Here is a 27,888-nt window from a genome sequence, read left to right as displayed (position 1 = left end):
GACATGTCACTGGCTGTTCTACTCAACAAGGAAGATAAGGACATATCTGATTTTTCAAAGACCACTACAGGCAAGTCCGCTAGGAAGAACAGTAGTGAGAGAGTTGCCGATGTGAGGCCCATTAAAGTGGTAGATAAGAAACAAGCGTATCTGTCTCAACTGAACAGTGAGTTCAACCGCATCAAGAGGAGGGACTCGATAGAGCAACTTTATCAGGACTGGAAATTCATTAATCTTCAAGAATTCGAGTTGATATCGGAATGGAACCAACAATCCAAGGACTGGCAGTTTGATAACACTAATGATTCTCACGATTTGCATTTCAAAAAACTGTATCGTGATATGAGTGTGATCAATAAAGAATGGGCGGAATACCAATCTTTTAAAAATGCAAATTTATCGGACATAATCAATGAAAAGGACGTTGACGAAGATGAAGACGAAGACGAAGACGAGCTAGAAGATGGTGAGGAGGACATGGAAGAAGATGAGGGAGGTACTGGTAGACACGCAAATGGGAAAACTATGCGTGGGAATGGTGTTCAAAGATCGAGAAAGAAGGATTCTGCTGCTGCCGTGGGGAAAGCTATAAGGGTTGATCAAAACCATGCCGATACCGTTGTAACTGTCGATGAAGACGAAAACGAAGATGAAAACAACGACGAAGACAACGAAAATGGAAACAACAATGACAACGACAATGACAATGACAATGATGATGAGGAAGAAAATGAAGAGGAGGATGAAGATGAAGACGAAATGGAGGATCTTGATGAAGAGGATTTTGCCGCTTTTGAAGAACAGGATGACAATGACGATGAGGATTTCAATCCTGACGTCGAAAAAAGGAAAAAGAGATCCTCCTCTTCTTCCTCATCTACTAAACTGTCCATGAACTCGCTATCTCTAATAACGTCCAAGAAAATAAATAAAAACATCACCATTAACAGCGATAGGCCGAAGATTGTACGTGAACTTATCAAAATGTGCAACAAGAACAAACATCAAAAGATCAAGAAGAGAAGGTTCACCAATTGTATCGTTACCGATTACAACCCGATCGATTCGAAGTTGAACATTAAGATCACTTTGAAACAGTACCACGTTAAAAGGCTGAAGAAATTGATAAACGATGCAAAAAGAGAGAGAGAAAGAGAAGAGGCATTGAAGAACAATGTCGGTTTAGATGGTAATGATTTGGATAATGATGAAGACGGATCGGAATCCCACAAGAGAAGGAAGTTAAGCAATAATAATGTTAACGGTACCGACGATGGTAATAAGAGAAAGTTCAACACTAGACACGGGTTGCCCACTTACGGCATGAAGATGAACGCTAAGGAAGCCCGTGCTATTCAGAGGCATTACGACAATACTTATACAACTATTTGGAAAGACATGGCTCGTAAGGATTCTACGAAGATGTCAAGATTAGTCCAACAAATACAATCTATCAGATCAACAAATTTTAGGAAAACATCCTCACTTTGTGCTAGAGAAGCCAAGAAATGGCAATCCAAGAACTTCAAACAAATAAAGGATTTCCAAACGAGGGCTAGAAGGGGTATTAGAGAAATGTCCAACTTCTGGAAGAAAAATGAACGTGAAGAAAGAGATCTAAAGAAGAAAATAGAAAAGGAGGCCATGGAACAGGCAAAGAAGGAAGAAGAGGAAAAGGAATCCAAAAGACAAGCCAAAAAACTGAACTTTTTGCTAACCCAGACAGAACTGTATTCGCATTTCATTGGAAGGAAAATCAAAACAAACGAATTGGAGGGGAACAATGTTTCCAATAATGATTCTGAAAACCAGAAAAATATTGACATTTCAGCCTTGGCTCCGAACAAGAATGATTTTCATGCTATTGATTTTGATAACGAAAACGATGAACAGTTGAGACTAAGAGCTGCGGAAAATGCTTCTAATGCATTGGCAGAAACGAGGGCGAAAGCGAAACAATTTGATGATCATAGCAATGCACATGGAGGAGAAGAGGAGGAAGATGAATTAAATTTCCAAAACCCAACTTCTTTGGGTGAAATAACCATCGAGCAGCCTAAGATTTTGGCGTGTACTTTGAAAGAATACCAGCTGAAGGGTTTGAATTGGTTGGCTAACCTTTATGATCAGGGTATCAACGGTATCTTGGCAGACGAAATGGGGTTGGGTAAAACAGTACAATCTATTTCCGTTCTAGCTCATTTGGCGGAGAACCATAATATTTGGGGACCTTTTTTGGTGGTCACACCTGCTTCCACTCTACATAACTGGGTTAACGAAATATCCAAATTTTTACCTGAATTTAAAATTTTACCATATTGGGGGAATGCAAATGACCGTAAAGTTCTTAGAAAATTTTGGGATAGGAAAAATTTAAGGTATAGTAAGAATGCGCCATTCCATGTAATGGTTACTTCCTACCAAATGGTTGTCACTGATGCTAACTATTTGCAGAAAATGAAATGGCAATATATGATACTGGATGAAGCCCAAGCCATTAAATCTTCACAATCATCGAGATGGAAGAATTTATTAAGTTTTCACTGTCGTAATAGGTTACTATTAACGGGTACTCCTATTCAAAACAGTATGCAGGAATTATGGGCACTTTTACATTTTATTATGCCCTCCCTTTTCGATTCGCACGATGAATTTAATGAATGGTTCTCTAAGGATATTGAATCCCACGCAGAAGCTAATACCAAATTAAACCAACAACAGTTACGTCGTCTGCATATGATCTTAAAACCATTCATGTTGAGGCGTGTGAAAAAGAACGTTCAATCAGAATTAGGTGACAAGATCGAAATTGATGTTCTATGTGATTTAACTCAAAGGCAGGCTAAATTATATCAGGTGTTGAAATCTCAAATTTCTACCAACTACGATGCGATTGAAAACGCCGCTACAAATGATTCTACTTCTAATTCCGCTTCAAATTCTGGCTCTGACCAGAACTTGATTAACGCAGTCATGCAATTCAGAAAAGTTTGTAACCACCCGGATCTTTTTGAAAGAGCAGATGTGGATTCTCCGTTTTCCTTCACTACTTTTGGTAAGACCACTTCAATGTTAACTGCATCCGTGGCTAATAATAACAATAGCGTAATTAGCAATAGTAATATGAATCTCTCTAACATGAGCAGCAATAATATTTCGAATGGCAAATTTACTGATCTGATCTACTCTTCAAGAAACCCAATAAAATACAGTCTACCACGATTGATTTATGAAGACTTGATCTTACCAAATTACAATAACGATGTGGACATAGCACATAAATTGAAGAATGTGGAATTTAATATTTTTAACCCATCAATTAATTATGAACTGTGCCTATTCTTATCTAAAATAACCGGTGAAACCTCGCTGAATGAATTTTTCAGAGTGTCTAATACGCCCTTACTCAAGCAAATAATAGAACGTACAGATAATTCAAAAAATACTAACAGTTTAATTTTTAGTATTAATAAAGAGCTACGCGAAGTTACTAAAAATGCACCTTCCAACGGCGTAATGGCTTCATTGTTGAACGTTAAAAAACATGCCTATGAAGATGAGTATCTGAATAATATACAACGTGGTTATCATCCTAATGTGTCTGCTCCTCCGGTCACCATTGAAGTTCTTGGTTCTAGTCATATTACTAATAGCATAAATAACGAACTATTTGACCCGTTAGTAAGTCAGGCATTATCCGATATTCCAGCGCTAACGCAATATAACATGCACGTCAAGAAAAGAATACCTGTTGAAGATTTCCCAAAGACGGGTTTACTCCCTGAGCCATTAAATAAGAATTTCTCATCCAACATTTCTATGCCATCTATGGATAGGTTCATTACCGAATCAGCAAAGTTAAGAAAGTTGGATGAATTGTTGGTAAAATTGAAGTCAGAGGGTCACAGGGTCCTAATATATTTCCAAATGACCAAAATGATGGATTTAATGGAAGAATACTTGACCTACAGACAGTATAATCATATTAGACTTGATGGTTCTTCAAAGTTGGAGGACCGTCGAGATTTAGTTCATGATTGGCAGACCAATCCAGAAATCTTTGTTTTTCTCCTAAGTACAAGAGCAGGTGGTCTAGGTATCAATTTGACCGCCGCTGATACTGTCATATTCTATGATTCCGATTGGAACCCTACTATTGATTCACAGGCTATGGATAGAGCACATAGATTGGGCCAAACAAGGCAAGTCACAGTGTACAGACTGCTTGTTCGTGGTACCATCGAAGAAAGGATGAGGGATAGAGCAAAGCAAAAGGAGCAAGTTCAACAAGTTGTCATGGAAGGTAAGACACAGGAAAAGAACATTAAAACCATTGAAGTGGGTGAAAATGATTCCGAAGTCACTCGCGAAGGTAGCAAAAGCATAAGTCAAGATGGAGTTAAAGAAACGGCAAGTGCATTGGCATAAAAGAGGGTATTTATATTGTGTTGTTACATTAAGCGCATTTAATGTCTATCTCCAATCTACTATTTTCATTTTTTTTTCGTATTAGGATATTCGTTATATCATACGGCCTTATTTTTTAGTGTTTTTATATATCTATATCACCTTTGTTAATATCTCTCTTATACTATTCATGAAGGAAGACTCAAAAGACGCATGTTTTCAGCATGCACAAGTATTTATCGTGATATCTGATAAACTTTTCATGTTCCTTCTTGGTTATCTCGCCGCTTTTCAAGGCTAAATCGTTCAACAATTTCCTTTCATGAAGAAGTACCGCAAACGAATGCCTCTTTAAAACAGATATATTGTTATTATTCTTATTTGGGGCTTCTTCTGCTTTTATCATTGATATACTGTTTCCTTTATCAGTGCCATCGTTGTTCTCATTCTCTTCATCTTCTTCGTAGGCTTGAGTGCTTGTGTCATTCTCCCCAAAAAGCATATCGAAATCATCGTCTTGAGTTGCTTCGGTTTTCGGTTGGGTTTCTTGCTTCAGCTCAGCTGAATCATTTTTCTCTTGCAAATCCTCGCTTTTTATATCAATGTCCTCCTTACTTTTCTTTGCGTCATTCTCCATATATTCTATTAGTTGACTGGCTTCTTCCGCTGTACTCACGTCATAGAGTACAAGGAAGTAGAAAAAATAATCGAAAACATGCTCTGAATCCAATGATCCCCTTTTGTTTTTAGAGCCAGGAACACCATAAGTGGTTAATTTATATTCCAATGTTTTCAAAACATCAAAGAGAAAACTCTTTGGGGTTACCAATTCGATCAATTCAAACAAGTAATCTAAGTTGTAATATGTGCTACTGTGAAGACTCCAAAATGAGTTAATTTGATTAGTCATTATCTTGTTGATCGGGTTTTCGTTCAAAATTAGGAATTTACCATATCCCAGCTGCTTTCTAGAATAATCATTTTCTGAATTGATGATCCTTGGATCAACGTCATAAACGGGTGATACATTCAGAACTGAAACTAATTTCGCGATCAAAGGTTCTAAATTAGGATCACCTTGGGCATCAGAAGAGTAGATACCATAATTTGACTGACTCTGAACTCTAAATCTGCGGAGAACTTTGAGTAATGGGATCGCATTTAACCTCAACACCGCGGTATGGAACGCTTTTGAATCTTCGTTAAGAGTTACTGGGTTGAAAAGTGTATTCAATAGATTGAATATCCCTTGTAAAATATCTTCAGATATTGTGTCATTCTTGACACAAGAAAGAAATTGTTCTAGCCAATAAAAAGTCTTTATTAGCCCAATTAATAATAAAGGTTGTAAAAAATATTCAAAGCCACCTATCAAACTTGAAATATCCGTTAAAGCGCCTATCTCAACTGATAGCAACACCTGTTTAACAATGAATGGTATGAGGTTAGCCAATTGTTTTGTCTCAATATTTTGAATCAATTGATCTGTTATGGACCCATTGACAAAAAGATCACAAAGCCAACTCTGAACAGTATTATGAGACTTAGTTAGCATATCTGAATCATTCACATTGGATTCCTCCAAATAGTACTTGTCCGACACATTAGGTAGGTTTGAAATGAAGTTGATTATAAAGGAATTCTTTATGCTTAATTCAGGATATTTAAGTGCTACGTCCACCACAGATATGCCATATGTTTGTGTTAGGTTGATTATCAGTAAAATTGCCCAAGAAAATGATAAAGAAATGTTGACAGTCTCATATTCTGAACTTTCATCGTTACTGTTAGAACCATTTCTGCCATTTTTAGACGAATCAACAAACCTTATCAATGTTTCCATTAGTGCTGTTGGTGAAGAAAAGGTAAGAATTGTTGTCAATGAATGTGAGAAGTTGAAAAACAAGAGAGCACAAATCTTGGTTATTCTGTTATAATTCAATTCTTTTATTGCATCGTCAAATATAGACAGAATGGCCTTTACTATCTCACGTTGTTTCGTTGGAGCAACAGATTCAAAATTGTGCAATACTTGAAATAGTCCGTTACTCGAATCATGTGTGATCGATTCGGTGATCGATTCTAACTCGAGCGTTTCCAGAGACGAAATTATGAAACTGTTGGTATTATGGACCACTTCTTGAATACCTTGCAAATTACGAACAACCAAATCATCACTTGTAGGTAAAATACTGGTATCGATCATTTGGTCCTCTCTCAAGTAATTGTTGATAACGGACGCGGGCTGCAAATTTAACATAATCAACCCTTTGATGAAGTCGTGTCTTATATCTAAGCTTGTAGATGGATAATCATCAAATAGATCTTCGTTATTTGATTTGTTGTCATCCTTCTCGGTGAAATATATCCTGATCGCTTTAATGACTTTTTCGTCAATATTATCTAGGGCACTCGTGACTACACGAGGATTTCTTGAGGAGTTTTCCAGGATCAACAATGGTAAATGTTTAGTTATGAAAATGACCCACCTTCTTTCTAACAGCGTCAAATTAGAATTAGCTTGATGATATTGCTTATTGCTAACAAATTGAGCAAAACAAGTAAACGATGTTTCTATCAAGTCAGTAAGTAACTGATCCAGGTTTTGGACTGAATTAAAATTCTCTTGAAATATGGAAGAACTAATTGCGGAATATTTCGATAGGAAGTCTGAGTTTGATATTTCCCAATTGATGATTTTATTGTTCAACCAAATGTTTTTATAGTAACGAAGAAGTTTCATGTCTTTATATTTGGCAGCAGAATTGACTGACCCTGGAGGTTTCGTTGAAGAAAGTGGACTTGGAATATATTGTGGGGAGGTTAACGAAGGAGAACCTACAAATTCGTTAGTGGAATCTTTGTTTAAATATGGCTTGGCATCCTTGAAATGTAATTTTGCTTCGAAAGTCTGGGAAACCCTTCTGAAAAGTAACTTGTTGGTTTGCGATAACTGATTTAATAGCGTGAAAGAACCATTTTTACAGCTGGCAGAAGTTAAAAGAATTGGTGAGGAAGATAGTTTCAAAATTGTTTGCAAAAGCTTTGCTATTATGGCATTCAGTTCTTTATTCATGCCACTCATGTCCAGATTTAAGATATTCGGTACTATTACAGTTCCCAAATCCTTGCGTACTTGATCAATTACCAAAGTGTCTGATAATTTGGCAAAGAATGAACAAGATTTAGAGAAGAAATGGGCCAATAGTAGGGAGATCGTAACGGAGTTCAATTTGGGCAAAAAACATTTTATCATATCTGAATTGTAGTTCACAAGTAATACCTCGACGATATAATCCGCCAAGATAAGAGGCTTCTCCAGGTTTAATATTTTAACAAAATCAGAGCAAACAACATCTAGAGCTTCGTGCAAATGTGTGGTATCTGCAGTAGCAGCCGCGTTGCTGCCGGGTGTATCCGCCAAATTGGATGCTTTCTTAGCTTCATTTATTGCTGCCGTTGCTGCTGTTGTATCTTCTTCTTCCTCTTGAATCAATGACGGAAACTTCTCATTAAAGAATTCTTTGTACAGATTTGAAAATTCCATGGAGGTCAATTGCCGCTCAGCACATTTCAGCGCTAAGTTGTATACTGATTCTTTTTCCATGACAATTCAAGGTTATATACTAGCTACGAATAGCCTTGCTGAGGTAATTTAGATTGCTCTTCTTTATAGATTACTGTTACAATTAGCAGACAATATGTCGATGCTAGTAAAAATGCCTTCGAAAAGTGATTATTCCGGGTAATAGTTAGGGTAAGCGTTCCACACGTCAGCCCATTGCGTTTAAAAGTATTACAATTACAATTTCCATTAAAACTAATTAGTTTACGTAGAATGGTGCTATGGGGTGGAGTCTGCTAGCTCTGCGTTTTGCCAATCGGGAACACTGATTTCATTGGTGGCAGTGTTCCTTTGCCATTCTGGGATGGAGGCGTTGCTATCAATAGTTTGTTCTCTTGCCTTTTTCCACGCTGGAACAGCATTGGTCTCTTTATTAGTATCGTTACCGTTTTCCTTCTCCTTATCACTTTCTTCTTGCATGCCCATTTTGGCAAGAATCTCGGACGCAGAGGGAATCGCATCTATACCAGGTATTCCGTTGGGAGATATGGAAAATAATCTGTTGTCCTGTGCAGTACCGGATTCCATACGGTTATTCACTAAACTCTTCAATGATTCCATTTCTTTTTGAATGTTATTTAACTCTTGCGTGTTGTCGTTATCCGAAACAAACTTGTCAATGGTATTTTGCAAATTGGCCACCTCAAGTTTAACTATTCTAAATTCGTCTTCGATCTTTTCCCTGCTTCTCGTCGTCTGTGCCAGTACCTGTTGCAGCTCAGAGATTGTGCCACCAAGTTCCTTTAATGTCTCGCTTTCCTTTTTTCTAAACTCAGCTTGCTCTGCTTCGATGGCATTGAGGACTGTATCGATGTTGGAGAATTGATCGTCAATTTCTTTTTTGTCCTTCTCCAACTTACTCTTTGCTTCTGGCAGAATGTTTGGTATCACGTACCCTCTAGTTACTTGATACGCACCATACAACAGCCCTGCCGTGGCTGTAGCCATCACAAAGTAGTCTTTCCAATCTCTGTGGGGCAGCGCTGGTGGCATCGCTTCAAAAAGGTACGTATCCTGTGAGTTTGCTCTATTCTCAGCGCTTCCACTTTTATTCGATACTCCATCACCTATGATACCGTCCTTTTTGGGCTCTTTCATGGCTATTTCAATCTCCTTTTCCGTTAACCCTTTGGATTTCAGAAATTCGATTTTTTTTAAAAGTGGAGCATCTTTAATGGACTCATCCTTTAGAAAGGATACTGCCGAGTCGAATAATGCCTTACGATCTTCACTAACTACGTCGCTCATTCTTTGTTCACCTTGTAACTTTTTTTGTATTATTATATTTCCAAATTGATAGGCATTTTCCTGAATTTTTAAGCATTGATGATATTTTACACTTCTCCTTCGGGCGCTGCCTGTTAAAACCGTGATGGTTAAAATGAGGATGAGGAAGAAGAGAACAAAATAATTAGAAAACTGTGGATGGTTCAAACAATCGAGGTGCTAAACGACGTTTCAAAGGTGGCAGATGGAAGTCTATGGGCAGGTGTATTTGTTGTTGAAATCCGGGAGGATGTGCTTGCGGACGAGTTTACTTTCGAGGCATTAATGAGAGCTTTACCATTGGCCTCACAAGCCAGAATCCTCAATAAAAAATCGTTTCACGATAGATGTGCGAGTCTATGTAGCCAGCTGCTACAGTTGTTTGGTTGTTCTATAGTAGCAGGCTTGAATTTTCGAGAGCTGAAATTTGACAAGGGCAGCTTTGGTAAGCCATTCTTAGACAATGATCGTTCTATCCCATTTAGCATGACTACCGGCGAACAGTGTGTAGCTATGTCCCTGGTTAAATGTGTGAGTGCAGACGAATACCAAGATATAGGAATTGATATCGCTTCTCCGCGCAATTATGGTGGAAAGGAAGAGCTGGAGCTATTTAAGGAAGTTTTCAGTGAAAGAGAATTCAAAGCCCTAGTGAAGGCGTCTGACCCATGTATAGCATTCACTTATTTATGGTCCTTGAAGGAGTCGTATACAAAATATACAGGAACTGGTCTTAACACGGACTTGTCACTGATAGATTTTGGCGCTATCAGTGTCTTTCCGGCTGAGGGAGCTTCTATGTGCATAACTCTGAATGAAGTCCCATTGGTTTTCTATTCTCGATGGTTTAATAAAGAAATCGTCACCATCTGTATGCCAAGATCCATCAGTGATAATGTCAACACGAGTAAACCAAAATTATATAATATCGCCTTTTCTACGTTAATCGATTATTTCATCGAGAACGATGGTTTATAATGCTTTTTTTTTCTGCTTGCCCACGTTTACCTAATCGCTAGATCAAATTAAGTTCTCCTTCAAAGAATTCGCACTACTGTGGCATCTCTTGTCAAAGTCATTGAATATCTGTTGTGGTATGCATAACTCTCCATTAAATTTCCCCTCGATCAATGCTAACGCAGCGCTCCCTAGACAACTGTGGTATAAATCAGCATCTTCCTCGTCATTTTTACTAAAGCCTCCGGTTAATGATTTCTGCGTCCGATCTAGCAAGTAATTTGTTGTTAGTTCAGTTTGGCACAACACTTTCCAATCCTTTGTGAGTAACTGTAGTGAATTTAAGCACCAGAATGCGTAACACGTATCAGCAAACTTATTTTCTCTTCCCTGAAAACCGCCGTCATCAGATTGGTCATACGAAGCGTTCAAATCGCTCTCAAGTTTCATACACCCATGGCTTGATACTTGTCTGTGTAATAACCAGGTTATGGTGTCTTCTTTAAACTTGTCAGATAGCCTTCCAAGACTAGATAATAAAGATAATGTAGAAAGTGCACAAGATGTGTACCCTGAGTGTGGTTCATGGTGGGCACCGAAAGCTCCGTTAGAGCATTGTTGCGACATTATATAGCCAAGCAACTTCTCAGTATCAATGTACCTATCAAAGTCTTCTTTGGATCGACATCCACATATGTATAGAATTGCAACAGCAATGTAGCAAAATCTCAAATCGTCAGAATCAACTGAAGATCTATAATTTGTCTTATAATCTAAACAAGATACAAATGAGCCACGGGCAGATAGTTGGCACCTGGAAACAAATCTCAAAAGACTCTCTTTATCTAGTATAGTCTCAAAATATTCGTAATCTTTCAGCATGATCATAGACAACAATGCAAAGAGCGTATTCGGTAGATTAATCGTTGTTGCATGAGGAATATCCATAACTAAGCTTCCGACGAATCCTGATATCACAGTATTGTTTGTGTCATCCAGCACTTTTTTGATATAATGTTTGCGCATCCAGCCAAGATGATGGCCATACTTCGCAGGCACATTAACATCAAATATGGAGAGTCCTACTATGGAGTAGAATATTATCGCCATCCTGTTCACGTCATGTCCTTGATGCGAAGAGGGAAGCAATTGTAAATGTCTTTCAAAAAACTTTCTATGCTTTTTAGTCACAACACTCCTCGAGTCATTGGTAACTTGATTCATTATTTCCACAATATAACGGTGAGCAGAAGTACTTAGAAGTGTTTATACGTTGAATAAATAAAGGTTTTTCTTAAATCGAAGCTCAAATTACTGGAGGTGATTCAGGGGTTAGTGACGAAGTAATGATCTTCGAACTGGCAGGCGCGTTGATTGCATACTATAATTGCTGAAAGCTACTCCTCTTCCATTCTTTCAAGGCGCAACATCTCAAAAAAAAAATTTTAAATAAAGTAAATAAAAAAGAGGATCTTTGGAAGGAATATTGCAAGTGTAATATAATTTTTTTTTTCCTTTCACATTTAACATTATTTATTCATATGTATTTTGTAAAGACAATTTTTAATGATCGCGATAGAAATGGCATAAGTTTTGGGAGTGCGTGCATGTGAGAAACAATAAAGGAGGACAAACTCAGAAATACAACTTGAATGAAGCAATCTCAAATGGTCTCAACTTGATAGGAATTCTGTTTATTGCACGGTTTGATTCGTCGCGCGTTGCTGTCAAACTCTTAAAGACTTTCATCTCCAGATTATCGATTTTTTCAATACGCTTCAAATTCAGCGTGGTATTTAATGAAGCAAAAGATTCCCCACCAAGAGATTCGTAAACCCTAACCACAATACTTTGTTCATCCTTTGGGCTTAATGAATAGTTGGACTTGATAGCACTATCATCTTCGCCTCTCTTGATGTTAGACAAAATGACATTCTCATCTCCAGAAATGCTTATGATGTCATCGAAATTTAGGCCAATATCTTTGGGGAGTCTGTATTTGAAGTCATAATTGAATTCATGAGCTAGCTTAACAGTGTCACTAGATAGTGCTCCTCTATGTGGATAGATAGCATATTTTATCTCATGAGTACCCATGTCGGCGTGAGCATCTGGAGCTTTTGGCGATCTTAACAATGACAACCTCATCAAGTTACCATGTGTGGAAAACCCATATTTGCAATTGTTCAAAATTGAAACACCCTTGCTGTATTCAGAATAATCAGCAAATTTATGGTGGCAAACTTCAAATTTGGCGACATCCCATGAGGTATTATAATGGGTTGGTCTTTTGGTGATTCCGAATTGAGTTTCATATGAAGCAAAATCGTTGCGAACATTAACGGGAAATTCAACTTTTAAAAATTTGTTTCTAGCATCCCAATTTTCTACCGTCGTTGAAATGTCGACTTTGCTTAATTTAGCATCGTTAGCTGTAGTGGCATTCAGTGAAATCACTGATTTAACTTTGCATTTTTCGGAAATTTGAAAGACGACCTCAACTGCGCATTTCTCCTTTGTATTGCAGGAAACCTGAACCTTCTTTGGCTTGGTAATATACTCGTATTGGTTTACGGAATAAAGCTCAGTATCCCAGGCCTGCCAGCCCAAAGGTTTATCATCAAAAATAACGAACTGGTTGGCACCTAATTTGTTTCTACCATTCCTCGTGTCCAGGTATTCTACCCCCAAAGTTTCATCTGTAATGCTAGTGATCACACCTGTCTTTTTGCAAATGATAACTTTCAACTTCCCATTGGCAAGAACTATATAGCCGTCGTAACCAGTTACAGAAGACGTGTAGCTGCCGCATAAGGAGTACTCCCCAGACACCTTTTCTGGTTTTGACCAAGTTAGTGTTCCCATCTCAACCAGATCAGCCTTGCTTTGACTCTGAAGAAATTGAAGGGTTTTATCTATTAATGAAGTGCATTCCTTCACAACGTTATGCAACATAGGGACGGCCTCATACTTATATACCATTTCGATACATGACCCCGGAAGAACGTCGTGAAATTGGCACAACAAAACATTCTCCCAGAGTTCGTTAATCTGCTCGGAGGGATATTTATATGAGTCGGGATATAAAACTGAAGTCTTAGCAGCTATCCATTCCAGATCATGCAGTTTTATTTCAGATAATCTCATTAATTTTTTGGTCTGGGCTTGGCTAGTATATGTCCCTCTGTGGAATTCGAAATACAATTCGCCACTCCAGGTAGGTAAATCATGGCCTTGATTGGTTCTTTTCAAAATGTCATCATAAAACTCATCAACCGTTACACCAACTTGTAACTTTGGGATAACATTACCATTTCTGTTATTCATAGATCTAATACGCCTCATTTTTTGCAGCATTTCCTCAGTTGGCCCTCCACCACCATCACCCTTTCCGTACAACATTAAACCGGAGCCGTAATATTCTGAGGTCTTGTTCTGCTTAGCGGTACGCAAAACATCTCCGAAGTGTGAATCTGCTGTATAAGTATTGCCAGGAGGCATGTGAGTCAATAATTGAGAACCGTCGATACCGGCCCAGTTAAACGTGCTATGCGGGAAACTGTTGATATTATTCCAGGAAAGTTTTTGAGTCAAAAATCTATCAATCCCAGATAAGCGGCAAAGTTGTGGCATTTGTGAAGAATAACCAAAGGTGTCCGGTAACCAAAATATCTTTGACTTAAGGCCAAAATGCTTCAAGAAAAACCTTTGACCAAAAAAGAACTGCCTTGCCAGCGATTCCCCTGAAGGAATATTAGTATCGTTTTCGACCCATGTACCTCCAACAGCAAAAAACTGGGACTGCTGAATCTTCGGAATTAATACTTTATTGAAGAACTCGGGGTGATCTTCTAATAACCATTTAAACTGTTGAGCCTGTGAAGCAACAAATTTATACTCTGGGAAGCGATCCATCAAAGTGCATTGAGAAGACCAAGACCTCACAATTTTTCTCCTTGTTTCTGCGAATGGCCATAGCCAAGCTGTGTCAATATGACAGTTACCGATACCATAAACGTTCGTTAAAACTTGAGATTCACCTTGCTCATAAACTTTGCTGCTTTCTGAAAAGGAATCAAAGTACTCCCTTTGTAGTAGTTCACGACATTTACGAACACTTGAACGATCATTAGGGTCAAAAAGGTTCATAACGGCATTGCCTAGTTGTCTTGCCTGATGTTTTTGCCAAGAGTCTCCAGGTAGTTCTCTTGCAGCATCCCCCAGCATCCAAAAATCGATATACAGCCCACGAGCATCCAGGTCGGGCCAAACAATATCAGCTTTCCTTAAATGAAAGAATCTATTATCATCCGGTGGATTTATAGTGGATCCTGCACCGCAACCAAACATACCATTGTTACCAGCTTCGATGTAAAAGAAATGTTTCCCATCCGACGTTTTCGGTAAAACATATTCAGTCCTTTCACCACCTGAAAAAGCAGTCACAGGAATCAGAGTTTTTGGGTCTATGACAATTCCTTCGTTAGAACAGTCCCATTGAAAGAGTAGTTGCTCGTCAGATTTGGCCCAGTCTTCGGGCAAAGAGATCTTCACCTTGAACCAAGTGGTAGACCAGCTGGGGCCAAAAGGCTGATTTATGTTTGCTTCTCTAAATTCCAATTCACCCTTCTTGTCACGTTCAATGATGGATCTCCAAGATGGCCTCTTATCAGGAGAAACAGGAGAGGAACCACGTTCAAAGGAAACCTGGTACCACCAAACCTTAACGTGATCATGATCTAATGAAATACGTTTCTTGTCATAGAACTTGGGTAAATTTAAGTCGTGGTAATCTCCACCAGTATCAATAAATTGTCTTAATCTATTCTCGTAGATTCCCTGAACAGGTTTGAACTGAGGATCATACGTGATACCTTCAGATGACATAATTGGCCTGTTTTAAAATACTTTTTTAGTCTAGGCTCCTACGTAATGAACGAACTAATCGATCACAATAAAGCCTCCTATCCTTCTAATATAGCGTTGTCTAGTCTTGAACACATGATGGCGGAGCTCATAAAATATCTCCCTTAAACGAGTTAGGGCGGGGATTACCCTCGCGTTGTATGAGTCCGTGGCCCTTTATTTGACGAAGCTAAGGGAACTAGACAATGGGGTCTTTCTGGATAGATGCACTTAAAAGAAAAAGAGAAATTTTATAATGTAAAAAAAGTCTTCTCTATATCCTTTATATATCTACAGATCTGCGTATTTAAAGTGATCATGAGAAACGCTAATTAGCGTCATACTTAGGCTTCACTTTGCACTTCTAGCATTTGTGCTGCGGTATCAACTATGCAATCCTTTAAATTGTAAAACTTGAATCCCAATATTTTCTTTGTCTTAGAATTGTCAAACTTGCAGGAGTTTTTTTCCAAAAAGGCTGGACCGCTTGCAGGTTCACCTGTAGCTATCTTGCCCTTTAATTGCGGGAATTCCCCGTTTAAAATGTCAACGACTTCCTGAGAGCAGAATAAACCTTCACTCAAGACTAACCTTTTGCCAGCACATTCGGGTTTTTCAATTGCGACTAAGTGAGCTTTAGAAACGTCACGGACGTCAATAAATGGGCCACAGTAATTAAAAAATTCTTCACCTACCTTGGAACGGATCAATTCGGATATGATACCTGAGGAGGTATTTATACCATGTTTTAGCGAATCAGCAAACATTTGAGGACCGAAGACGTATCCTGGATTGACAGTGGACAGTGTGAATTTGACACTTGATTGGTTTTCCTTAAGGAAATCCCAAGCGGTTTGTTCAGCAAACTTTTTCGAACCACAATATGCGGCAACGGCATTGGCTTGACAACTCTCCCAAGTATCCTTATTCCAACTTTCTTCGGTAATTACCAAGTCTCCCTTGCTCATTTCTGTGGGTGCCACAAGAGCAGCAGTAGACGAAGTAATAACGACTTTTTCAACAGTGTCGGCAGCATATTTTTTGATCGCTTCCAAAATAGATTTTGTACCGTTGACTGCAGGAGTTAGAAGATCTTTTTCAAAGTTAGTAGTTTGAAAATGGAATGGAGAAGCAGTGTGTAACACAATCTTAATTTCCTTACCACGCTTTTTGAAAACTTCGTCAAAGGCGTTTGGAACAGCAATATCTTTTACGATTTCCATTGATAGTTTGGGATTATTATTGAATTTTTTCAGTAAGCCATCGTTTTTTTCTTGGGATCTCCCTGAACCGATGACTGTATAGCCAGCTTTCAGCAAGTCATTCACGATGTGTAAAGCAATGAAACCGGTTGCACCAGAAACGAAAACAGTGGTATTATCAGTAGCCATAATTAAATTTTGATTGATTTGTTTAGCACGTTTGTACGATGTATGCTTTACGATTCTTGAAAATCAAGCTATAGAATCCATTGAGTTTCAGACTTAGCTTCCCTACAACAAACAGTTTATATACTAATTTGTCCTCATGAAGTTGCATTGAGTGAAGTCGGGAATTGTTAGTAAGTTTTTTCCTGATTCTAGGGAAAGGGTCGGAACCGCAGAGATTCCCAGGCTCAATTCGGCCGACTTGCGGAAACCTCGGCCGACTTTTTCAAAAGAGGGAAGCCGATCCTAACCGAGTTGATGACGTATGCGTTAAGAAAATTATCACTTCATAGCTGAAGTAAATATAAGCATTTTTTTTTCTGTATGAATATTATTAATTATTATTATGAAAAGATAGATATTTGTAATATTTTCGAAAATGCCGGATACGTTTTTCAACTGGATAAAAGTTTACCAGAAAAAAATTTTGTTCTTCCTTCTTCGGTACACAGATGACCTTGTGAGGTCTAAAGTAAAACGTCCCCTGAGCTCACCAGTCCAACTGCCCCTTAGATGCCCGTCTTCTTCGGCCGTAAATATGTATTCCGAGCTTCCACTGCTGGAAGATTTGGCGTCATCTTGCTTTTGAGATTGGCAGCTCAATGCAGAATGTAGCGCCTCCGTTCTCTCGTCGAATGAAACATTTAGTGTGCTTTCTACGCTAGCATACGAATGCGAGTGTGCGGATTTCAAGCAATCGTACGAATTTAACCAAGGGTCATTCAGGAAGTCGTCGATATCGTATCTTTTGCTTGGGTCAACTTCCAAAAGATGGGTAACTGCGTTCTTAGCACCAGGGCTTATGTTATCCCACCATGGCTCCAAGAATTCGTAGTCTCCTTTTGAAATTTTCTTTATTAATATTTCTTGGTTCTTTTCGTAAAATGGAGGGTATCCACATAATAATGTGAATAATACGCAACCAATACTCCACATATCAACTTTCGTAGAGTATTCTTTGGAGTTGAATATTTCTGGTGCGGCGTATTCTGTCGTTCCGCAGGGAGTTTTTGCGGTAGTGTTACGAATCTTCTTAGCTAATCCGAAGTCCATTAACTTCACTAAGCCAATACCACCCCCACCGACACCTAATGTAAATTTGTCCTCTTTTTGTACGTCCCCACCACAGCCATAAAATGGGATAGGTTCAAATAGTAAGTTTTCTGGTTTCACATCACGATGAACAATACCCATGTAGTGCATATGCTTGACTGCTATTGCCACTTGCGAAATGACATGACGAGCTAAGTCTTCACTGAAGAAAGTTAGTTGGACGATCTTATCAAATATTTCCCCACCAGTGACTAACTCTGACACTAAATAATAGTAGTTGGTCGACTCTTGGAAGGCGATAAATTTTGTACAATGCGGGTTGTTTTTTGAAACCAACTTATGGATGGCAATTTCGTTCATGACTTTCTTTCTACTGGAGCCTTGAATTCCATCGTTCTCATTTAAGATTTCATCGCTCAAAATGCTTTTCTTCGTGATTACTTTGATGGCTACAGGAGCTTGGTCATCCCTGTCGATTTCTACTGCTTTGAATACTCTGGAAAATGCCCCTTCACCGATTTGACTAAGTAATTTATAATTGTGCAACTCTAATTGTTCGGGGTACCGATAACTTAAACTGGAATAGTGGTTTGACGGGCCGGGAATTTCATTTAATTCCAATCCGGTGGAAAAAACGTCACTAAAATATTGGTCGTCTTGGGGTTTGCTTTCAAAGTAGGTTTGTTCGCTTTTTTCTGAATCCGATGAGGTGACATGAAAGTCCACTGAAAGAGATGATCTACGGCAATCTGATGCAAAAGAGCGGTGCAAATTGCCCGAGTTGTTACTTATTCTGTTAACTTTATTTTTGCCGTCAGCGGCATTGAAATACGCGGCATCAGGCGTTTGTGAATAAAAATCGATGCCATCGGCTGTAAATTTTTGGTTTATTGACATTTTTTTTTTTATGACAAGTTGTTGGATACGATGTGCAGTTTCTGTGCTTGATGCTGCATGAAAGGATGCTGGCAGGTATTCCTAAAATGGATTATTTGAATAATCTTCGCGATGTGCTACTGGAAAGGACTTAAAGAGGATTTAATTATTCCGATTGACTTTTAAGATGAAGGAAATATCTGGATATTAAGTATTTATACGTCAATGATTTGCGAATATTCGGATAATGGCTTCACCCACTTCACATAATTAAAAATCCGACAGGAAACTAAGGGACACCGAGACTGTCAATCTTATGCATTAACGAACTCTTTTGGGAAGTACTTGTATGATCATGCAGCTACAGTAGGCACCGAGTGTGGGATAGCCCACTAAAAAAAAAAAACTTCTTTTCGGATTAAAAAATGGTGGAAGTGCCTTACCAGGACGGTGAGGATGCAGGAAGAATTGTTTCGTAGAAGGGTAGAAGAAATGAGGACACCCCTACCCTCATATAATAAGTTTCTCGAAGAAGTATTCCTCATATCTGGAATTCTCCGTTTCTTCCGTTTATTATTTTCTGCCGAAATTGTTTGCCCCTCACTGCGCGGGGCCTGTCATGGAAAAAATCCGAAACCGTCACAGGAAAGTTTATAGATGTATTTGAATCACTTCTACAAATTTTAACTTTTATGCAAGTCCCCTAAATTACAACAATTGTGTTTCCCTTTTTTTCTACATACAAGATTTCAACGTCATTTTTCACAATTTTAGGCGTAGAAGGAATATTTTCTCTGAATTTTTGAGGTCAACAAGTTTTTGAGCTTTTGATTTTATTTCCTGATTCGATTGACAAAATTGCAATTTGATTCTTATCTCCGTTGCTGTGACTTTTTCTCTAGGTTGAAGCTCGCTGTTCTTTCTTCTGGGCTCACATTTCTTTTATTCTCCCCCCATTAATTTCCTACACGGCAATATGCGGCTGTAAAGCCGTCGCATTTCAAATTTAGTAGAGTCAAAACTATAACAGCTTTTTCTCATGTGTCATGATTGACAATAAGCTTACCTTGTCTCTAAAAAATGCCGGCCATATCGAGAAATTTGTCCTCCTGCCTAAAAATAGAACGAAACGCGTACTCCAGCAACATTAATTATCGGAGCTGTCACAAACTTTATTACGTGTTAAAAAAAATCTGTAGAAATGAAGAAGCCGAGTTCGAAATTTTTTAACCGGAAAATCATCAATTTTCTTCTATTTCCAAAAGCTGAGCGCCGTGGCCGGTTTTTACGTTATACGAGGGTGTCCAATAAACGTTCCTCCGCCTGAAACGGGCGAAAACGAAGGCCTAACGTCTGTCGTCTTTAGCTAGGTTCAAATACGGGTAACTCCGTCACAGAGGCGAAATGGCAAAAAACATTGGTTGCTAAGAGATTCGAACTCTTGCATCTTACGATACCTGAGTATTCCCACAGTTAACTGCGGTCAAGATGTTTTCTTGAATCAGGCGCCTTAGACCGCTCGGCCAAACAACCACTTATTTGTATATTCTGTCATGGTTGGCGGAACAGCATAAGATACATAAACAGTAACGACTATGTTCCAGCTGAAAACACTAGCGAACACTTAAGAGGGTAATCGCTAACTACATCAGAAACGATCGAAGACACACAGTTCAAATAGTAACAACAACCAAAATATATAAATAGTAGTATTCTATGAAATTACAATGCAAGATTAGATACATAGAAATAGAACGACAAGCTTAAGTTTAGATCCGAAGTTCCTTCAATATTTGGTTAAGTAAGTTCGCTACGTGACATGTTCTTGTTGTATTAGTGCTCAAGTAATACCAGGGTATTTTGGCAATCCTAATATACGGTCTTTGGAAAGTAACTTGTTGTCAATGCTTATTATTGTTGATAATTAGAAGTAAAATGGGGTAGTATTAATGAAGATTAAATATGGATCTTCCTATACTATATATAAGAGAGATTTATAGAACACACGCCGATTGGTTCATCTTAAGGATGATCAATATAATAATAGGTTAGGTAGTTACAATATATTTAATCTGACGACACACTAAACATACAGTAACGACCACACCACTGTTCAATTAATAGATTTTTAACTCAACTGCAATACTGTCTGAATTACTCGTACCGTGAATAGACAGTCTTGATATGTTATACCGGAAATAGATGGATTAAAGTTGATACTTGGTCCAATAGTTAGCATATCGTAATTGCATATCTCTGCGTGACACTAGTCATGGCCTTTTTTCTCATTTTCTTATGATGTTGTTTTTCTGGCCTTTTAACCTTTTCCTCTAAATAAACATAAATAATTACAACGTTTCGGTTGAACTGCTCATATCTAAACACTTAAACTCCTCTTCCGTTTTATACAATATTGAAAATGAATGCTATTTAAAGACATTTAAGAAGGTATTTGCACTAGAAAAAATCAGAAGCTAAGATGCCATTTGTTCCCTGTTTACTGTATGTTTTGCCCTCAAGCTCAAGAATTCCTTAGCAAGCGCCACGTCCATGACCGCTAGACCAACAATTTTGCATAAGGTGATAGTTCTTTTACAGTTCTTTTCATTCAAGTCTAACACTATGTTCTTCATGGAGTCTAGTTCACCAATTTCAATGATATCATGCGGTGCGATATTAGAATCAATTAACTCTCCAGATTCCAATAGGGTATGTTCCCTTGAGTCTACCAAAATGCAAGTGTTCTCGTCATTTTGTTTGAACTTATCAATCAATTCCTTATCACATTCGTGCATTACTGGCTTGTAACTTCCAATTAACGAGATATAAGTATGTTTCTGCTCTGTAGAAGCTTCATTGTTTACCAACTGCTTCAAAAACAAGTTGGGCTCCAGAGTAGGTAAACAACCGAAGATAATGTCGCTACTAGAAACAACGCCATTATCTTTTAAGCTCATATCTTTCATCTGGTACTGATTAAGCTTTATCTTCAAATCGCCTCCAAATGACTTCTTTATTGATTCCACACAATCCAAGTCCATCATGTTGTTGTGATATAGTATGTTTATTTCGACTAGCTTCAAAGATTCGTCAACAATCCCTGAAAAAATTAGTTTAACAGCTATGTATATGTGCCAAAATGCCTGAAGACCAGTACCAAAACATGTTAAATGACAAGTGCCATCTTCAAATCTAAACAACTTATCATGAGAATCTGAGAGTTGCCTATACAAACCAATACATGATACAAGGGCAGTTCTTATAGCGGTAATTTGTTTCGCCTCAAAACATCCAACTAATTTTCCTGTTTCAGGCTCGATAAGATTAATTACACCTTGAAAATTTTTATTGTTGTTATTAACCAGAACTTTTATTCCTGAAAAATCCTTGCTCACAACAGGCATGAATATGTGGGATATGTTAGCATCCTCATTGCCTTCATCCAATTTTTTAAATATCCTATTGGGCAGTATCCCGTGATTTTGGGAATAGAGTCTCAATGAGTCATGCAAGCCGATGAGGGTTTCAATAATTGTGTGAGAAGAGCAGTTTAAGTAGAACTCTCTAACCTCATCATCGGTAACTATAGAATTGTTCATGCTAGTTAGTCTGTTATCAGATAATAATAGTTAAAGATATAGGGAATCTCAAAATGAGCCGATAATGTTGTTCAGTATTCTAGATTTGATTTTTGGAGAACTTGCCACAGACCGAGCTTTTCTGTCTTTTTTCCCTTCTGCTACCTCGAAATATAAACAGGATACAATAAGAAAGAAGGTTTTTTATCTGATGTAATTCCCAATTCTTTATTGCAGGTGTCTTCCGTTTTGAAGGGATCTTCTCTGATATGTCTCCATTTATCAATTGATAATGCGCACAGCCTCTTGAACATATTCCTACAGGCGCGGAAGGAGGCATATAAAGTGAAGTTCATTCAAAACAGATATGTAATTTTTGTGTTTTACTCTATATACTATGATTTAGCACGTAATATCAAGGGAATATCATTTCTTGGCAGATTACGTAAGGAGTTATCAAACTCTTTCTTACTTCATAATCCGTAAGTCTCACAGACAAAGTTGATTTTTTCATCGTTACAATATTTCTTGGTCAATTGTAATAACGATGAAGGGCCACATGAAAACAGCCATGTTTCATTTTCGTTCACTTGTGTGCTTTCATCATGGAAGCTCTTCAATTCGTTGAAAAGAGTAAAACTGTGTTTAGATTTTACTTCGATCAAGCTCCCATTATCATCTGTGGGGCTGTGACTTGTCTCTGGCGTATTATCATTGCTGTACGCATTTTCTGAATTGAAATTAGAAATCGAAAGGTCTTCGTCTTCATTGTTGAAAGAACCCATTTCGTACTCGGAGTTTTCATCATCGATATTATTCGTAGTTTCGTCCAATCGCGTTTCCGCCGAGTACTCCCCACTAATAAACACTGAAAACTTCTTGTTATTTGAGAGCTTCTTTTCGAAAGTCAAACCATTTGTTCTTAGGTAATCCAAAACAATTTCATATTCAGAGTAATCCTTTATCAACCAGATCATTTTCAAGTATTTTATATTCTCCTTGTTAAAAAAATACCTAAATAGCGGTAGGGCAAAGGATATACCAGACCCACCGCATACAATGGCTATATTCGTACCTTGAGAGAAACATTCTTCGGGTACAGAGGGAGGATAACTACTAATTAAAGTGTAGGTTCTTTCTTGATCTAAATGAAAGGATTTCGGATTGCTACGAAGAGATTCTATCTGGCCACCTGGCTCCGCTGTCGAGGTTTCCTTTATGATAAGATCAATTGTATCGTCCTCTGCCAAAGACGCAATTGTGTATGGATGTGATGGTAGCAACCAGTAAAGTGGATTAATTTTTCCGTAAGGGCTTATTCTAATATGTGATCCAGGTTCAAAAAAATCTGGAAGAACTGCCCTAGGCAATCTCACATGAACTAAGTTTGTTTTTGAATAATTCGCATTCTTACTCAAAACTGTCAAGGGTTTCGCAAATATTACTCTATTGATCATGTGAACAAATAATAGGATACAGTTGAGTAAAAGAAATGGGAATTTAACACCCGGCCTCGAGTGTATTGGGATGAGTAAGATGAACGCAAGGTTAACTAGGTTATGCACAATGTAAAAGAGACGATAGTTGTACCTTCTCATTGGTCCAATCGAGCAAATGAGCAGACAAACCACCAAAATTGATACTATAAACCCAACAAAATTGAAAGTCTTTAAAATCAATTTCTGCTTTAGGGAAACACTATCGTCAATCGCCCATTTAATGATAAAAAAAATCCCATGAAGCAAACCAATTACGGTGATAACACGTGAAAACCATTTATGGAACGGTATAAAGTCAGTGTAGGTGCAGTTTTTCCTGAGGATCCAATTAGGCCTCAAGGTGAGGAATAGGTTCAATGGGATTAAGGCATAACTCAATCTCCCTAATCTTTTCAAATAGACCGTAGATTGGGTGGTTAAAGAGTAATGGTAGTAAAATGGAACTAGAAGTGCAAAAAACAATATACCCAAATGAATTGCAGGATCCATATAATACAACCGATAAACCATCTTATTTTTGATAGCTGACGCTGATCTAGATGGGGTTCTCGTTCCGAAAGCTCTCAAAAGAGCTAACGCAACGAGATAAGCTAATGATATTATCAACACATAATATCCGTACTTGATATTGGCAAAATGTGTCTCCGAATGTCTTTTAACGAACGTAATGAGAGGTGACTCTTTTATATTCATTGGCAAGCTTGCTGAATTTGAAGTTTCTGGCAACGGGATATGGAAAATTTGGGCCGTAAATGTCTTGTCAACAATATGAGAAAAGAAAAATCAAGTTATTCTAACGTCTCTGAGTGTGGTTGGTACGCCGTAGTAATATTTCAACGAAGAATAGTTATACCATATTTTCGATACATAACAGTATATCGGTATTACGGAATAACGATCGATTAAACACTATTTACCCGGCTGTGTATTGTACCTAATTTCTTTAACAGTGAAAATACATCAACCTTCTGCTCTCAAGGTAAAAGGGGTCCAAGGACAGCGACCATAGTCGGACCAAAACGCATTAACTTTGTAGATTTTTGACACCTTTCCCACGATTGTATACTGGTAAATAGGATTGAATCGATAGAAAGCAGAAAAAAAAAATGCCGTCTAATAACAGTAGTTTTTTGGATATTGACGATGATCTCGAGGGTGTAGATGATTTTGGGAACGAGCCCAACCCATTTGATGATGCTACTGTCCCTGACAGTCCAAGCATGAATAACTCGACTGCAATAAAAGGTAGCGAGTTTTACAACACAATGGGCAGTAAGGGCGAATCCGCACCATTGCAAGGTCAAATGGACCCACCAACCTACGACCAAGTGCTTGGTGAGAACGGTAATGACGGCAATGGCCGTAATGGATTGAGGCCAGGATTGATAAACTACTATTCTAGGTACTTCCAACTCGATTTGGCACAGTTCAAGAAAAGATTATCCGCGGTGCTGACGTTTAGAAACGATCAGGACTCTGAAGGTGCCGAAGATAATACCGATTTGTACGGTGCCGTATGGATCACTGCCACGGTGGTAATGATCAATTTCACCATGAGCAAGGGGTTGAAATTTATTATTAGCGACATAGTTGAGGGCATCAGAACCGGTGAGGACATCGACAGGGCCACTCAGTTTAAGAAGCTGCTTCATTCCATTTGGCTATTTTACGGATATACGTTCGGCGTGCCATTCATTACTCTGCAGGTATTGAATAGAGATGAGCACTCAGAGCGCAATAGAAGTTTCAAGAGCGTTCCCGAATTGATTTCCGTTTATGGGTATTCTAATTTGATCTGGATACCTGTTTGTGTTATTTTGAATATATTGGATATGTCCAAGCGTCTAAGGACTGTTCAAGCCGTTCAATGGGCAATCGTAGCCCTCGGATGGGCACAGTCGTCTTATTTCTTAAATTCTCAAATATCAAATAATAATAACGAGACACAATCGAACGGGAAGTTTTCGTTGTCCATTATCGTTGTCATTGCCCTGCATACTTTATTCTGTATATTATTCAGGTTTATAATATTCTGAAAAATATGTACGCATGTATACACACAAATTTCTATGACTAGTATCATTGTACACTCCTATTATAAAGGGTTACACATGAGTGTTTATACGTTTTCTACATACATATATACATACATACATACATATATATATATATATTTGTATGTCAACGCTAAATGCAAGTTTTGTGGTGCTATTCATTAAAGATGACTTTTTTCTAAAAGTTTGTGCTTTTATAGTCATCATAGGTTATGTCGTAAATGGTTTTATCTTTAAATTTTAAAGAGATTTTGGATGAAATGTTTATATCAGCTCTCGTAAAGCCTTTCGAAAAAGTACAATTATTACTTTTTTGAAAATTAGTGGAAGAAGAAGAGTGCTTTTTCTTAATGCATGGTAAACAAGGCGTGAGCAAAACCAACTTGTCAATATGCTTGATCAACTTTCGTGAACTCGTACCTTCAATGACATCATCCGGTATCGCTATATTTTGTAGTAACGTGCCTCGATATAGCAGGATATCATTAGGAGTCAAAACGTAACGCAACTTGTTCGAGATCAGTGGTATTATAGTATCGTCTTGAAGCAATATCTCAATTTTAGCGTTGCATTTTATTTTTTTCAAACGACACTTGTCACAACTAGGACCGCTTCTTTGCCTCTTGGAGATTGAACTAGTAGATGTGGTGGAGGAGGTTGTCGAGTTACTGGTAGAGCGCGAAATCATAGACATTTGGGCGCATGATGCATTAGCGTCTTCGCTACCAACAGAAGCAAGTGCATGATGGTGATACTCAAACAATGGTGGAGTGTAGTTTTGTGGAGGAGGGGCAATTGCACTCACAGGAAGCGTTGGCGGCGGCGTTACCGTTGCAATGCCAATAGCGAACTTATTACTGTCGGTGGTAGCAGGCTTTAGTCTCTTATAGCCTTCAGTAAGCTCATCGGCCGGAAAAGCCCGCTTCCTCGTCCAAGTGGTCGACAAGAGTTCCGGATCAGTGATGCCTACATTTTGGGCACCTTTACGGCACATATCCTTCTCCAGCAGGGGAACACTAGGAAGCAATAGAGGTGGTAAAGATTGGTCTCTGTTTCTTACTGTAATGCTTGTAGACATCTTCTTTTGACATACGATGATCTCAGTGATTTAGTTATGTATTTCCACTTTTATAGACCCTACCAGAAATGCAGTGCGTATACTAATGCTTTCATAAAGTTGCCTGAAACTGTAACCAGAAAGAACGGCAAAATTTTTTTCGTTGTCGAGATCACAAAGCTACTATGACGAAAATGCTAAAGATTAGTTGGATAACGCAAATACAAGTAACGCTTTTTATATGGTGCAAAGAACAAAAACAAAAAACAGGCAAGGCAAATGGGGATCTGTCATGTATAGCAACGATAGCAAGATGGACACAAAAAAGACAAAAAAAAAAAACAACAAACAAAAAAAACGTAAAACAAAAGAACAGGACTGCTGCTCGAGAAACGTATTGTTGAAAAAGCACCGTCGTAAGAGAAGTTTTGCTGTGACCTATAATGGTCAGAAATCGGCCCATTTTTTTCCCTCTTTTGTGGTTCAGTCTTTATCTTGCTCGAGGGAATTCGACACAGACAGCAGAGAAGTGTGGCTAAACCGGCGAGTGCCTGCAAGATCCACAGAACTCACCGCACGAACTGACGGTCCAAAAAGCGCCTGTTCCGGGAAGAGCAAAACAGAGAAACGATTAGGATAGCAAAGCGGGGATTCGGCCAAGAACGAGGCTAGAAAGGGAAAAAAAGAAATAATGGTTGAGGTATTCGGACCTCTGACGAAGTCCGAACCCTTGAAACCCAAATATGATTGATGATCCTTTTTCAATGCGGTAGGGTTCCTGCCGCTCATAGAACCCCACGCAAAACATATCATTGGCTTCTCGCTGCTGACAACTCCGGTTTACATTATACCATATTAGGATCACGACAAGGGTTCCTTCAGGGGGAAGAATGTGCATCTTCAAAAGGCTTTTCTAGTGTATGTGTATTGCGTGGCAGTTCGTTGTCAATGATGTAGAACCCACGTCTAATACATACTTGTGGGCAAAGCGTGGGGGAAGGCAGAAAGCTACGGAGAAAGCACAGGTTTTTATGAACAGTAAAAATAACCGGCTCATTTTTCTGGGCAGCAGAGATCAGCTGATGCGATTATGGTTTTCAAAGCAGCATTTCGGCTAAGTGTGTCTGTGAGTTTACATTTGATAACGTGTGGTTACAATTTTATATATGCTTGCATATGGTGTT

General features: G+C 38.4%; 12 protein-coding genes and 1 non-coding gene across 13 annotated transcripts; 3 read left to right on the top strand and 10 right to left on the bottom strand.

Moving 5' to 3' along the window:
* Positions 1 to 3: 3 nt before the first annotated feature.
* INO80 (chromatin-remodeling ATPase INO80) lies at positions 4 to 4,428 on the top strand (the record flags this gene model as incomplete). The annotated part of the gene is made up of 1 exon (XM_033910331.1): positions 4 to 4,428. One exon carries the CDS (start codon positions 4 to 6, stop codon positions 4,426 to 4,428), a length of 4,425 nt encoding a protein of 1,474 aa, XP_033766222.1.
* Positions 4,429 to 4,609: 181 nt separating this feature from the next.
* NUT1 (Nut1p) lies at positions 4,610 to 8,014 on the bottom strand (the record flags this gene model as incomplete). Its single annotated transcript, XM_033910330.1, has 1 exon — positions 4,610 to 8,014. The coding sequence occupies one exon, from the start codon at positions 8,012 to 8,014 to the stop codon at positions 4,610 to 4,612; it is 3,405 nt and encodes a 1,134-aa protein (XP_033766221.1).
* Positions 8,015 to 8,251: 237 nt separating this feature from the next.
* Positions 8,252 to 9,280, bottom strand: PEX14 (Pex14p; the record flags this gene model as incomplete). Its single annotated transcript, XM_033910329.1, has 1 exon — positions 8,252 to 9,280. One exon carries the CDS (start codon positions 9,278 to 9,280, stop codon positions 8,252 to 8,254), a length of 1,029 nt encoding a protein of 342 aa, XP_033766220.1.
* A 177-nt stretch (positions 9,281 to 9,457) lies between these two features.
* Positions 9,458 to 10,276, top strand: LYS5 (holo-[acyl-carrier-protein] synthase; the record flags this gene model as incomplete). The annotated part of the gene is made up of 1 exon (XM_033910328.1): positions 9,458 to 10,276. One exon carries the CDS (start codon positions 9,458 to 9,460, stop codon positions 10,274 to 10,276), a length of 819 nt encoding a protein of 272 aa, XP_033766219.1.
* A 42-nt stretch (positions 10,277 to 10,318) lies between these two features.
* Positions 10,319 to 11,479, bottom strand: CDC43 (protein geranylgeranyltransferase type I subunit CDC43; the record flags this gene model as incomplete). The annotated part of the gene is made up of 1 exon (XM_033910327.1): positions 10,319 to 11,479. One exon carries the CDS (start codon positions 11,477 to 11,479, stop codon positions 10,319 to 10,321), a length of 1,161 nt encoding a protein of 386 aa, XP_033766218.1.
* Positions 11,480 to 11,890: 411 nt separating this feature from the next.
* On the bottom strand, positions 11,891 to 15,142 carry AMS1 (alpha-mannosidase; the record flags this gene model as incomplete). The annotated part of the gene is made up of 1 exon (XM_033910326.1): positions 11,891 to 15,142. The coding sequence occupies one exon, from the start codon at positions 15,140 to 15,142 to the stop codon at positions 11,891 to 11,893; it is 3,252 nt and encodes a 1,083-aa protein (XP_033766217.1).
* Positions 15,143 to 15,504: 362 nt separating this feature from the next.
* Positions 15,505 to 16,551, bottom strand: ARI1 (carbonyl reductase (NADPH-dependent) ARI1; the record flags this gene model as incomplete). Its single annotated transcript, XM_033910325.1, has 1 exon — positions 15,505 to 16,551. One exon carries the CDS (start codon positions 16,549 to 16,551, stop codon positions 15,505 to 15,507), a length of 1,047 nt encoding a protein of 348 aa, XP_033766216.1.
* Positions 16,552 to 16,998: 447 nt separating this feature from the next.
* RCK1 (putative serine/threonine protein kinase RCK1) lies at positions 16,999 to 18,537 on the bottom strand (the record flags this gene model as incomplete). The annotated part of the gene is made up of 1 exon (XM_033910324.1): positions 16,999 to 18,537. The coding sequence occupies one exon, from the start codon at positions 18,535 to 18,537 to the stop codon at positions 16,999 to 17,001; it is 1,539 nt and encodes a 512-aa protein (XP_033766215.1).
* Positions 18,538 to 19,934: 1,397 nt separating this feature from the next.
* Positions 19,935 to 20,049, bottom strand: SPAR_Gtrna6L. The gene has a single exon. It is a non-coding gene; the product is annotated as a tRNA-Leu (tRNA).
* Positions 20,050 to 20,990: 941 nt separating this feature from the next.
* On the bottom strand, positions 20,991 to 22,115 carry SPAR_G00920 (uncharacterized protein; the record flags this gene model as incomplete). The annotated part of the gene is made up of 1 exon (XM_033910323.1): positions 20,991 to 22,115. The coding sequence occupies one exon, from the start codon at positions 22,113 to 22,115 to the stop codon at positions 20,991 to 20,993; it is 1,125 nt and encodes a 374-aa protein (XP_033766214.1).
* Positions 22,116 to 22,567: 452 nt separating this feature from the next.
* AIM14 (putative metalloreductase) lies at positions 22,568 to 24,286 on the bottom strand (the record flags this gene model as incomplete). Its single annotated transcript, XM_033910322.1, has 1 exon — positions 22,568 to 24,286. The coding sequence occupies one exon, from the start codon at positions 24,284 to 24,286 to the stop codon at positions 22,568 to 22,570; it is 1,719 nt and encodes a 572-aa protein (XP_033766213.1).
* Positions 24,287 to 24,699: 413 nt separating this feature from the next.
* On the top strand, positions 24,700 to 25,629 carry YIP5 (Yip5p; the record flags this gene model as incomplete). The annotated part of the gene is made up of 1 exon (XM_033910321.1): positions 24,700 to 25,629. The coding sequence occupies one exon, from the start codon at positions 24,700 to 24,702 to the stop codon at positions 25,627 to 25,629; it is 930 nt and encodes a 309-aa protein (XP_033766212.1).
* A 196-nt stretch (positions 25,630 to 25,825) lies between these two features.
* SUT1 (Sut1p) lies at positions 25,826 to 26,725 on the bottom strand (the record flags this gene model as incomplete). Its single annotated transcript, XM_033910320.1, has 1 exon — positions 25,826 to 26,725. One exon carries the CDS (start codon positions 26,723 to 26,725, stop codon positions 25,826 to 25,828), a length of 900 nt encoding a protein of 299 aa, XP_033766211.1.
* Positions 26,726 to 27,888: the final 1,163 nt, after the last annotated feature.

The sequence above is a fragment of the Saccharomyces paradoxus genome, chromosome VII (genome assembly GCF_002079055.1).
Source record: "Saccharomyces paradoxus chromosome VII, complete sequence".
Taxonomy (NCBI): Eukaryota; Fungi; Ascomycota; class Saccharomycetes; order Saccharomycetales; family Saccharomycetaceae; genus Saccharomyces; species Saccharomyces paradoxus.
The sequence above is the reverse complement of the archived record's forward strand: the minus strand, read 5'-3'. Positions and strand labels throughout refer to the sequence as shown.